This window comes from Tachysurus fulvidraco, chromosome 13, assembly GCF_022655615.1.
Source record: "Tachysurus fulvidraco isolate hzauxx_2018 chromosome 13, HZAU_PFXX_2.0, whole genome shotgun sequence".
NCBI classification, from domain to species: domain Eukaryota; kingdom Metazoa; phylum Chordata; class Actinopteri; order Siluriformes; family Bagridae; genus Tachysurus; species Tachysurus fulvidraco.
The window spans coordinates 3,148,031-3,159,711 of record NC_062530.1 but is presented as its reverse complement, the minus strand read 5'-3'; the positions used below and the strand labels follow the sequence as shown (position 1 = coordinate 3,159,711).

Below are 11,681 nucleotides of genomic sequence, written 5' to 3'. Positions count from 1 at the left end.
CACACAGACACACACACAGACACACACAGACAGACAGACGCACACACACAGACAGACACAAAAAGATAGACACACACAGATAGACAGACACACAGACAGACACACAGACAGACAGACATACACACACACACACACACACACACACACACACACACACAGACAGACACAAAAAGATAGACACACACACACAGACAGACACACAGACAGACAGACAGACACACACACACACTCACAGACACACAGACAGACACACAGACAGACAGACAGACAGACAGACACACACACTCACAGACAGACAGACACACACACACAGACAGGCACAGACACAGAGACACAGACAGAAACACAGACAGATACACACACAGACACAGAGTTTTAGATTTACAGCATAAATAAATTAGTATTCAAATTTAACTTATATTTAAATGTCCAAACAATAATTAATTGCATAAATCACACATTTCTGAGCTGTAATTTTAGTTCTGATTTGTTCGGATTCAAGAGAGAACAGAAATGGAGTCTGTCTTAAAGTTTCTGCTAAAAACACACAGATCATTTTAGTACTCTATGGAAAAAGGAGGTGAAATAGGATCTGCAACTTAAAGAGGAAGATGTGGAAAGGACATGATGTAGTTCACGCTACATGGACAAGCATTTTACATGACAGTGTGATCACACACAGAGGCAGGGATTTACACACCCAGATAGAACAGCATGGTGCCCTAGACAGTCCACTGACATCGCAGTAGCCTGGAAAACACAATCCATTAGAAATCAAACTGCACAATAAGCAACACACGTAAGCAGCAGGACACATTGGATATTATAGTTATTATAGTTATTATGGTCATTATGGTTATTATTTATTATAGTTATTATAGTTATTATTTATTAGTTATTATAGTTATTATGGATTATAGTTATTACATATTATAGTTGTTCTGGATATTATAGTTATTATAGCTATTACTTATTATATATTATAGTTATTATTTAATATAGTTATTTATTATAGTTATTATTTTAATTATAATAGTTATTAGTTATTATAGTTATTATTTATTACACCACTACAGATTCATGCAAAACCATCAAAGCTGTTCAAACCTGTTTAAGAACTAAATAAACAAATGAATAAACAAAAGGTCAGTTTCTCTATCATCAGCTTCACTTAGCTCAGTGAATAAAGGACATGTTCTGGATGAACTTTACTGCACAGTCTGAGCGTTAATCATCGACCTGAGGTGTAAATAAGACGATAAACAGAGAGTTAAAAGCCTTACAGCTACAATATCTTTACCTGAGCGTCTCTAAACTCCACCACCACATTCTCACTGCTCCACCGGGCCGCCATGTTTCTCCCACTACTAAAACATCAACAAATGACGTCAGCAGCTCTCGCGCGATGTTGTGAGATCTCGCGAGAGGTCGGTCAGCTGATCGGTACATGCGTTCAAGATGGTGGCCAGCATGGTGGAGCATGTTGTAGCTGATGCGGGGGCTTTTCTAAAAAACGCAGCTCTGCATGTAAGTTTTCATTTCGTTTTAATCACCACACTGAAACGATTTGCTGTTTCTGTTGATATTTGGTCAGATTGAGAGTTTGTAGTGAAGCCTGTGATTAAGATGCTGTTGTGATACAGCAACATCAGTAGTGTGTGGTTTGTGTTGATTAGCTGTTTAAACCATTGGGTTAAGATCTTAGATCATTTAGGACTGGTGTTGTTGTTTTTTTACTGTCAGTTTAAAACCGGATGTTTGTGTAAACATAAACATGAGAATTATACACAATTTAGTATAATATTGTATGGGAATAATCTCCAATCGAACCTTCCAGAAAGAGACATTATCTATAAATAAATAAACAGACTTGATGTAATAAGCTATAAATAAATGAATAATCAGACTTACTGTGATAATGTACAAATAAATAAATAGACTTGCTGTAATAATTTATTTTTATTTATTTATTTATTTATAGATTATCACAGCAAGACTTTATTTATTTATTTATAATCAGACTTGCTGTAATAATCTATAAATAGATAGATAAATAAATAGACTTGCTGTAATAATTTATAAATAAATAATCTTGCTGTAATAATCTATAAATAAATAGTCTTGCTGTAATAATCTATAAATAAATAAACAGACTTGATGTAATAATCTATAAATAAATGAATAATCAGACTTGCTGTGACAATTTACAAATAAATAAATAAATAAACAAACTCGCTGCAATAATCTAGAAATAAGTAAATAGACTTGCTGTAATAATGTATAAATAAATAAATAAATAAATAGACTTGCTATAATAATCTAGAAATAAAGAGACTAGCTATCATGTATAAATAAATAAATAAATAAACAAACAAATAGACTTGCTGTAATAATCTAGAAATAAATAAATAAACAAATAAATATAAATAATCAGACTTGCTGTTACCTTCCAGGAACCCTTATTTTTATCTTTAGTGTTTGTCTCTTAGACCAATTAACTATCCTTTTTAGCCAATTTTTTTGTCATTCTGTTTTATCCATTTATAGCATTTAATATTAATCTGATATATTTCTGGATTTTATGTGTCTTTGTTAAATAATAACGCATTTTTAATGTTATCTGTCCTGTTTTACGTAAATCTTCTTCTGTACGAGTTCTTGTGAATGGGCTGTGACTAGCTTTATGAATATTAATGAACCTTCTGGCCAATCAGAATGGAGAATTCAGCATCATTGTGGTAAAATAAAATAAGTGGTATGTTGTTATTAAAAGTGCTGTTTACTTTGCTTTAGGAAATTGGGAAGAATATCTACACACTGAAGGAGGTTGTGAATGAAATCCGGGATAAACAAACCAAAAAGAACTTGGCGTTTCTGCCATACAAGCTCAACTTTAAAGAACCTTTTCCAGAACACGTTCGATTCGGTGAGTGAATCACATTGATGACTCGTACCGAGTTCGCAGATCTTTCGTATAAACAGCTTGTCTAAGTTCTTCTTTATTTTTTCATTTACAGTGACCGAGTTTGCAAAGAAGACCGGAGATTATCCCAGTCTGTCAGCTACAGACATTAAGGTCTTGGCTTTGACCTACCAGCTGGAGCTGGAGAACTGTGGAGCTGCTCACTTAAAGAAAGAACCAGCAGTACAGGTATTAAAAGTGAAATAAGATTTGAGTATAAGAGAAAAAACATGGGCTTTGGATTAACAACATGTCCTTTAATGTGAGCTGTAGGTGGAAGTACACAGCACACAGAGACACCCAGAAGCTCCGGTTAACATCGCCGGATTTCACCTTCCTTCAAAAGTAAGAAAAAAAATTCATAGAAATTTTTCCAGAGATCTGTATTTATACGGCACTTAAAGGTGAGGTGCACAATCTCTGAAAGCCAATGTTGACATTTGAAATCACCAAAACAAACACACCCCTAACCCAAATGGGTGTCACCCCTGTTTAACTCCGCCCCACACATACATGCGTAACCCAGGCAACTATTATGGCAGAACCTGCTGGGGCAGCTGGACGAGGGGGTATTTTTATCAGTAAATGAACACAATGAGTAATACTATGGTAATACAAATGTGTTTTTGTAGTACTTTGTGTTGTACCGTCAAAGGTTTAGCTCCGTTTCACGCACCACCTAGAACCCGATGTAGGGGTAACGGCAGGTATCCGCCATGTCAATGTTTCAATCGCTTTATACTAATGTCAGACATGCGCACTGAACACTCTCTCCGCTGCATATTGACAAGACACGCCCCTTTATCAGACACGCCAACCAGCTCAGTGGTTAAAGTGTTGGGCTACTGATCGGAAGGTCATGGGTTCGAACCCCAGGTCCACCAAGCTGCCACTGCTGGGCCCCTGAGCAAGGCCCTTAACCCTCAGTTGTAAGTCACTCTGGATAAGGGTGTCTGCTAAATGCCATAAATGTAAACACTCTCTCCGCTGCATATTGACAAGACACGCCCCTTTATACTAATGTCAGACATGCACACTGAACACACTCCGCTGCATATTGACAAGACACGCCCCTTTCTGCTCATTGGCTACAGGTTTGTTTTGTTAGTCGGCCCGACTCAATTTTTCAGATCGTGCACCGTGCCTTTAAACGAGAAGTTGGAAGTTTTAAGATGAGCATAAACAATTCTGAAATAATTCAGTCACCAGGATTTGACTGATTTTATTTTTACATTCATTCAAGATTTGTTGTGAAGTTTAAAAACTAAATATGAAATTTTTAAAACTGTTTATTTAATAGTTTAAAATTTTAATTTGATTGTTTAAAAAAAAGGGTTCATAAATCCATTTGTTTGTACTTTAAACCAGAAATCCGTAGCCAGCTCAGCGACTGATGATCAGCAGCCTGCGGCATCACGTGAACGTGGAGTTGGCGAGAGCTCGGAGTTTAACAGCTTCCAGTACTGGAGAGATCCCATAGCCAGCATTGACGACGACTTACTGAAACTGGTGGTGTGTGAGATCTCGAACTTTCCTTCTAAAACGTTTATCTTCCAGCTCATTAGACGTAAACGAATAAACCTTTGATGACATTTCACCCTGAAACAGGAATCCTCAGAAAGCTCAGAAGTTCAGTGTGACGTCGCGTCACGTGAAGGTCGGACCGCCGAGAGCTCGGAGTTTAACAGCTTCCAGTTTTGGAGAGATCCCTTACCCAGCATCGATGACGAGTTATTAAAGTTGTTTGTGAGTAGAGCGGACAGAGCGACACACACGTTTTCTAACTGCATGGTTTTTAGTTTTGTACGTGAAACACGGGGTCATTCTGTAACAAGACAACAGCCTCAAATCTACTGTTAAGTTCTTCTAGAAGTTTAAAAAGAATTTAGTCCCGTGGCCGAGAGTCGAAGAAGGAAAAATCCATCATGCTGTCTGTGGGAGGGGCTTACTGTCTCTCCCCTGTCAATCACACAGCGACACCACGGAGCTGACGTATGTGGCAGAGGGCAGACAGCTCTATCCTCCGAGGGTTTTACTCAGACACGTGGCTGTAGGCTTGTCGTGTATCTGTAAGAGAACCTGTCTGCCCGCCCTCCCTGATTGGCAGCTGAGTCAGTTCGGTGAGGAGTTAATTAGTGGCGCCAAATCGGAGAAAGTTAGGGGTGTAAATTTGTAATAAAAATGTTGACCAAGTAGAAACATCTTTGAAACCTAACACAGAAAGTATCTTGTCCTTAAAAGGGATTTCTTCGTTTTAAGGGTGCACAAACTTTTGCATTCGGACGGAAACACGTTTTACACTTTCGTACGTTCGACGTGAAAGCGATTCTGATCGATCAGATACCGTGTTGTAGGATGTGACCGAGAAAGTGAAGCGCGTGGATCTGACGTCTCGGAGCACCGAGCGCGAGGATGACGACGGTGTGGAGGAGAGAGGGGCTGAGGATGAAGACGGCGAAGACGATGGCGGAGGCTGGATCACTCCCGGTAACATCAAACAAATCCAGATGGATGCTGCCGAATGGTGTCCACCGGAAAACGTGTCGGTGGGCTGCCTGACCACCGACTTTGCCATGCAGGTGCGTATGATGGATGTGAGGGACGTGTGGACGTGTCACACGTATCTCACCATGTTCAAGCTACGTTCACCAGAGGACACAGTCTTTGTAATGCCACGGTCTAATCCGTGTTCTTTGTGTACGTTAGTGTTGTAAAAAATACAAGAAATTACTTATGGCACCTTTAATAATATTGTTTTGTCAGAATGATTTATTTATGGAAATAAATTAGGCTGGTTTTTGTTTCTTTATAAAAAATGAGAACCTTTTAAACTTTTTTGTTTTTGTTTTTTTTGCCAGTTTTGTTCTCTGGTGTTTTTCAGCGTCCAGTTTTGTTCAAGCTGGTAATTTGTATTATTTTTTTATCTTGCTCTGCAGAACGTGCTCATTCAGATCGGCCTCAAAGTGCTGTCGGTGAACGGCATGCTCATCAAACACACCAGAAACTACATCCTCCGCTGCCACGCGTGCTTCAAGTAGGTGAAGGGGGAAAAAATCCAGAAAATCCAAACATTTCCAGTACGAAACCGTAGCACTAGATTTGTAACGATGGTGTTAATGACGGCAGGAGAAAGCTGTAAATGTTTCCGCTCCTCACTTTTTTGTTTATCGTCTAATCTTCCGAGTCACGGCTCAGGGGTTAAAAGCTCGAGCGGAGTCTTGCGTTTCACCTCCTTTTGTCATGTTGTTGCTTTCGTCTTTTCTCAGGACGACCACCAACATGAACAAAGCTTTCTGTCCACATTGTGGTAACAACACGCTGAAGAAGGTGGCCGTGACGCTCGGCCAGGACGGCAGCACGCAGATGCACTTCTCCAACAACCCCAAAGTGCTCAATCCCAGAGGAAAGAGGGTGTGTGTTCCACTTTATTCCAGCTCTATGGTGTAGTTTAGGATTCCTGAACTTACGACTGATCGCATCTTAATCTTAGCTAATTAACCTTACAGGGTTCCACAGTGAGAGAATATATTCGCCGTTGCTTATTTTAATCAAACTGATTAACACCATAATTGGAACACGCCCACTAACCCCCCTTCCCCCTCCCCTCTCTCTATCCCGTAGTACGCTGTTCCTTTGCCACAAGGTGGGAAACACTCCAGCAACCCACACCTGGTGGACGATCAGCGTTTCCCTCAGCAGCGACTCTCTCGTAAGGCACGTGTGAAGACAGACGTGTTCGACCCCGACTACCTCGCTGGCAGCTCGCCGTTCTCGGAGCATGACATTTACAGCCGAGCGGCGGGTTTACACCTGAAAGACGCTCAGTGCGGAGGAGGGAGACGGCGCGCGAACCCGAACGCCTCTCGCAAGAAATCCGGCAAGAAAAAGTGAATCGGCGGCGCGGGGTTAGTTACAGAACGGGGCGGAAATGAAAGAAAAATAAAGCCTTGTGTTGTAAACGTATGAAAATGTTTAATACTACAGATTCTATTAGGGATGCATCGTTACTGAGATCAGTCAGAATAAATGCTATGATATTTAGCTAACACCTTTTAGCGCGTGATGTACGTCACGTCGTATGCCATCAGACCGTGTGCTATTTAGAGGAGAAACGCGAGCGTCATCACCGCTATCTAAACGTTGCATGTTGTGCTCATTTTTAACCCCCACGCTCAGTTATTCCGCTCTGCATGCTCATCTTGTCTAACCGCCTTAAGCATGAAATTTCAGCAGTCGTTCGTGGTTAGCGTCGTGCGGCAGCCGATTAAAAGTGCTTCACTAATGTGTTTTGTTGTTAGGACAAAAGTTATCGATGCATCCCTGAGGTCTACATTTTCCTGCCCTTTGTATGTTCAGTGGCATTTTGGTGGACAAATGATTGTGTATCCATCGCGTACCTTTGTGTAACCATGACAACTAAAGGTTCAACAGACTGTCTGACACACTTGAGTAATTTAAATACATGTTATTTATCAAGTCTTGGTGCAAGATTTAATCACTGTTCGACACAGAGCGAGAGAAAACACACACACACACACACACACAAATAATAAACAACGTTATTAATTTACATGACTTTCCCCAGGCAGGTTGTCTGACCAACTAGAACTCACAGAAAAGTAAAGAGATGTTATTTAGTGCTGTAACGACTCCTGATCATCTACGCTGCTCAGGGTCGTGTCTCCTGCGTCGTTCTGCTCCGTGTTGTCTGTTCTGGGTTCTGCTGGATCGTGGGAAGGTTCTGGTTCCTGAGGATGTTGGCTGATGAGGTTGAGTTCCACTTCAGGTTCTGGTGCCGCTTCAGAAGGTCCGGTTGGTGCAGGAGGTTCTGCTTCCGTGGTGTTTAAGCCACTCAGCTCCACAGAGAGATCCAGCACCGGGGACACGGGGTCTCTCTTAGGCAGGACGAAGTCTAAAGGTTCCAGCACGGCGCTCGCGTTCACGTGCCCGATGCTGCCGTGTTTGTGAACTTGGCTTTGAGGGACACCTGTGAATAAACAACAGGAGCTCAGTGAAGGGTTTAAGGTTCCTATGACAGGAAAAGTTGAAATGCTACCGAAGTCTCCAAATAGTCACACTTCCAAAAGGGTTCCTGTTTCCATGGGAACGCTACCATAACAGTCATAACAGGAACTCAACTCGGAGACATTCTGCATTTTTAAACGGAACTACAGACGGAAAATAAACGATCGTGTGTCATGATTAAGAGCTGGTTAAGGGTAACAATCGGTTATATTCAGGGGAGGGTCTGTGGAAAGGTTCATCTAAAATCAGACGTGTTCTGGAGATCTGACCCCCGGCTTACCGAGGACCTGTGCGAGCTGCGCTGGTGGGAAGAGAACTTGAAGACATCGGTTGAGGAACGGCACCATATCCTCAGCAAAAGCACAGCAGAACTGGACGAACAGCTCGCGCTCGCGGCTGCTGAAAGCCGACTCCTCCGCTCGGTGGAACACCAGGATCAGTTTAGTCACCTGTGTGAGACACAAAATGTATCCGACATTAACATGTGACATAAAACATATAGGAAGGTAAACAAATAAGCACTAGGGTGAAGATTTAAAGATGCAGTCAGATTCTTTGAATTCAAATAACACCCAGAGATCAACAAGACAAGGACCAGAAAGAAACCATTAAAGTAACAGTCGGTATTAATATTGATATTGCTGGGGACTAAATAAACGAATACATCCAAATAAAGCAAACAGCCGGTTTCAACATGTTCATGTTGTGAGGTTTATGATCGGTAACGTGTAACTTCATAATAAATACCAAAATGTACCTGAGCCTGATGGAGACAGGGGAAAATGAGCATCAGCTTGATCCTGCTAAATTTACTGACTGCACCTAACTACTATGGTTTAAGCCTAACAGATTAAAGACAGCAAGCACTATCAAAGTAAAGTACAACAGCTCCATGTGGTACCTTCACGAGAGCCTCCTCGACACATCTGGCAACATCTTCAGCTAAACCGATGGGGCAACAGAGTCGTAGGTCATTGAAGGCTGTTAAGATGTTATTCAGGAAGCAGGCTAACGGAGGAAAGTCCAACAAACGCATCGGGGGCTGGAGAGTTCCGGGCTGAACGCCGGCTGGCACGGCCGGGATGGTGTTCCCGAGCATCGACGGCAAGGAGATGAGCGTGTACAGATTCATATCTTCCTTGAATTTGTCCGCGGCTTCTATAATGGCTTTGCTGAACGTCTCCATGGCGACACGCTGGAACATGGGTGCGAGCTGGCCTCGAAAATCTGCGCCCACGCGGCTGAAAGACAGGCCGAAATACATGCACTGGCCGAGCAAAGAGTCAAAACGGCTTCCCACGCCACGCTCCAGATCCCGTTCCAGCGTCTGCAGAAAGTGCGAGATCTGCTGCACCACCCAGCCGTGGAAAATGGTGCCCTCGTTCACGGCTTGCTCAGCAGGAGGCAGCAGAGGGTCCTCGTCTGAGAAGATGGCACGGTACTGGGTGATGATGTCAAAGAGGTGAACTCGGCAAGCCTCGACGGTTTTGGTGATGTGAACGTAGGGGTCTTCATCAGGAATGGCGGCGAGGACAGAACGCAGCCAGCTGCCACGCGCCTGCAGGAACTTCACACGCAGCTCCGCCTCTGTGAAAATGTCCATCCTGCGCAGGTAACCGATCACTCGCAGGCACACAGGAAGCTGAGAGTTACTGCGCAGCTGCTGCAGGAGCTGGTTCAGCATGAGCTGGGCCGACTGACGCACCTCGTTCACGATGCCCTGGGGACAGAAAACATAAGCAGTACGATAAAAACACGGCTTTGTTTAATCCTCTGGATCTGGAACGTTTTCGTGCTCTAAATACCCAAACGTAATCTTTCCCACAGTACCTGAATTACAGGAAGTGACGAGTGCTTTTTCTCAAGCCGCTTGACATAGACAGCCAGCTCCAGCGCTTCCTCGTAGTAACCGTTCCGGACGCAGGTGTCCATCAGCTGTGGGATTTCCAGAATCTCCAGGATCTCTGTGTGACGATTCAGAGTCAGGCTGTTCATCCGCCGACTCACCCCGATTTCTTCTGCTTGCTTCACAAAGCCTCTATCATGGGGGGAAACACACAATGGCAAATCTTAACAAAATTGTTTAGAAATATGAACAAACACATTTAACAGTAAGGTTGAAGAGCTTGAACAACTGTGTTCTCCCTGTGTGTGTGTGTGCGTGCGTGTGTGTGTGTGTGTGTGTTTCCTTCCGGGTTCAAGTGTTAAATCATTTGACATTTTGCAGACATTAAGTGAAATCATCATTAATGTCAGTGTTCATGGGTATTCAAATAGCGCTACTAGTATAAACAAGTACTACTATAAACCGGTACTACTACTATAAAACAGTGCCATAAACCAGTACTACTACTACTATAAAACAGTGCCATAAACCAGTACTACTACTATAAAGCAGTACTACTAGTATAAACCAGTACTACTACTATAAAGCAGTACTACTAGTATAAACCAGTACTACTATAAAGCAGTGCTATAAACCAATACTACTAGTATAAAGCAGTACTACTATAAAGCAGTACTACTAGTATAAACCAGTGCTACTAGTATAAAGCAGTACTACTAGTATAAACCAGTGCTACTAGTATAAACCAGTGCTACTAGTATAAAGCAGTGCTACTAGTATAAACCAGTACTACTAGTATAAAGCAGTGCTACTAGTATAAAGCAATACTACTATAAAGCAGTACTACTAGTATAAAGCAATACTACTATAAAGCAGTACTACTAGTATAAACCAGTGCTACTAGTATAAACCAGTGCTACTAGTATAAACCAGTGCTACTAGTATAAACCAGTGCTACTAGTATAAAGCAGTGCTACTAGTATAAAGCAGTGCTACTAGTATAAACCAGTACTACTAGTATAAAGCAGTACTACTAGTATAAACCAGTGCTACTAGTATAAAGCAGTGCTACTAGTATAAAGCAGTACTACTAGTATAAACCAGTGCTACTAGTATAAACCAGTGCTACTAGTATAAACCAGTGCTACTAGTATAAAGCAGTACTACTAGTATAAACCAGTACTACTAGTATAAAGCAGTGCTACTAGTATAAAGCAGTACTACTAGTATAAACCAGTGCTACTAGTATAAAGCAGTGCTACTAGTATAAACCAGTGCTACTAGTATAAAGCAGTACTACTAGTATAAACCAGTGCTACTAGTATAAAGCAGTACTACTAGTATAAACCAGTGCTACTAGTATAAACCAGTGCTAGTTAGTTTCAGGTAAACAAACAATGACGTTTACACAGAGACAAACCTGCATTTTTCCCCAAAGCTGGGCAGTTTCTGGAGGAGTTTAGACAAGCTGAGCTCCACCCGTCCGAAGTGGGTGTAGATGTCTTTAGTGCAGTCTGCGGTGCGGATGAACGTCTTGTAGTTGGAGAAGGCGAGCTCTCGGGTCTGCTGTAGGATCTGAGCTCGTTCTTCACACAGACGCTCAGGTTCACGGTTTAACGTGTCAACTCCGTAAGAGCTCAGCTCACACAGATACGCCGCAAAGTCCGGGTTTTCTCTCCAGTTCTCCGGGAAACTGTCTTTAAACACAGACACCAAAATACTCTCGTCTTCCACGTCTACAGACGCCATCTTGCCACTTTACGTCACGTTACGTCAAAACGTCATACACGTGCGACTAACCGATCGAACCGATCTTTATTGATTTATTTATTTATTTATTCTTTTATA

General features: G+C 42.0%; 3 protein-coding genes across 8 annotated transcripts in view; 1 reads left to right on the top strand and 2 right to left on the bottom strand.

The window, feature by feature from the left end:
* Positions 1 to 1,404, bottom strand: part of wdr59 (WD repeat domain 59) — a 27,396-nt gene extending 25,992 nt beyond the window's left edge. For all 4 annotated transcript variants that reach the window (XM_027159236.2, XM_047822023.1, XM_027159234.2 and 1 more), the window contains exons 1-2: positions 1,301 to 1,404; positions 701 to 750 (exon numbers count right to left, since the gene is read on the bottom strand). In XM_027159236.2, coding sequence (XP_027015037.2) covers positions 701 to 750; positions 1,301 to 1,354 — 104 coding nt within the window. In that variant the 5' untranslated portion in view covers positions 1,355 to 1,404. The remainder of the gene's footprint in view (positions 1 to 700; positions 751 to 1,300) is intronic.
* nob1 (NIN1 (RPN12) binding protein 1 homolog) lies at positions 1,383 to 7,438 on the top strand. 3 transcript variants are annotated; one of them, XM_027159240.2, is made up of 10 exons: positions 1,384 to 1,527; positions 2,794 to 2,926; positions 3,018 to 3,151; positions 3,236 to 3,307; positions 4,331 to 4,474; positions 4,571 to 4,708; positions 5,317 to 5,541; positions 5,899 to 5,996; positions 6,229 to 6,373; positions 6,584 to 7,438. In XM_027159240.2, exons 1-10 carry the CDS (start codon positions 1,459 to 1,461, stop codon positions 6,851 to 6,853), a joined length of 1,428 nt encoding a protein of 475 aa, XP_027015041.2. In that variant the 5' UTR covers positions 1,384 to 1,458; the 3' UTR covers positions 6,854 to 7,438. The 3 variants fall into 3 exon arrangements, with proteins under 3 accessions (XP_047677981.1, XP_027015041.2, XP_047677980.1); XM_047822024.1 differs by having other exon boundaries at positions 4,328 to 4,474; XM_047822025.1 differs by lacking the exon at positions 5,317 to 5,541 and having other exon boundaries at positions 1,383 to 1,527; positions 4,328 to 4,474.
* cog8 (component of oligomeric golgi complex 8) lies at positions 7,413 to 11,681 on the bottom strand. Its single transcript, XM_027159239.2, has 5 exons — positions 11,254 to 11,681; positions 9,818 to 10,025; positions 8,889 to 9,707; positions 8,268 to 8,436; positions 7,413 to 7,949 (listed from the first exon to the last, which is right to left on the bottom strand). Exons 1-5 carry the CDS (start codon positions 11,580 to 11,582, stop codon positions 7,597 to 7,599), a joined length of 1,878 nt encoding a protein of 625 aa, XP_027015040.2. The 5' UTR covers positions 11,583 to 11,681; the 3' UTR covers positions 7,413 to 7,596.

What these genes read in the sequence shown, in the direction of transcription:
- nob1 (XM_047822024.1), top strand. Translation starts at nt 1,459, where the DNA reads ATGGTGGCCAGCATGGTGGAGCATGTTGTAGCTGATGCGGGGGCTTTT. An exon ending in AGAAAGAACCAGCAGTACAG is followed by an intron (nt 3,152 to 3,235) that starts GTATTAAAAGTG and finishes TGTGAGCTGTAG; the next exon opens with GTGGAAGTACACAGCACACA. An exon ending in TCAATCCCAGAGGAAAGAGG is followed by an intron (nt 6,374 to 6,583) that starts GTGTGTGTTCCA and finishes TCTATCCCGTAG; the next exon opens with TACGCTGTTCCTTTGCCACA.
- cog8 (XM_027159239.2), bottom strand. Translation starts at nt 11,582, where the DNA reads ATGGCGTCTGTAGACGTGGAAGACGAGAGTATTTTGGTGTCTGTGTTT. An exon ending in AGCTTTGGGGAAAAATGCAG is followed by an intron (nt 10,026 to 11,253) that starts GTTTGTCTCTGT and finishes CCCCCATGATAG; the next exon opens with AGGCTTTGTGAAGCAAGCAG. An exon ending in TCGAGGAGGCTCTCGTGAAG is followed by an intron (nt 8,437 to 8,888) that starts GTACCACATGGA and finishes TGTCTCACACAG; the next exon opens with GTGACTAAACTGATCCTGGT.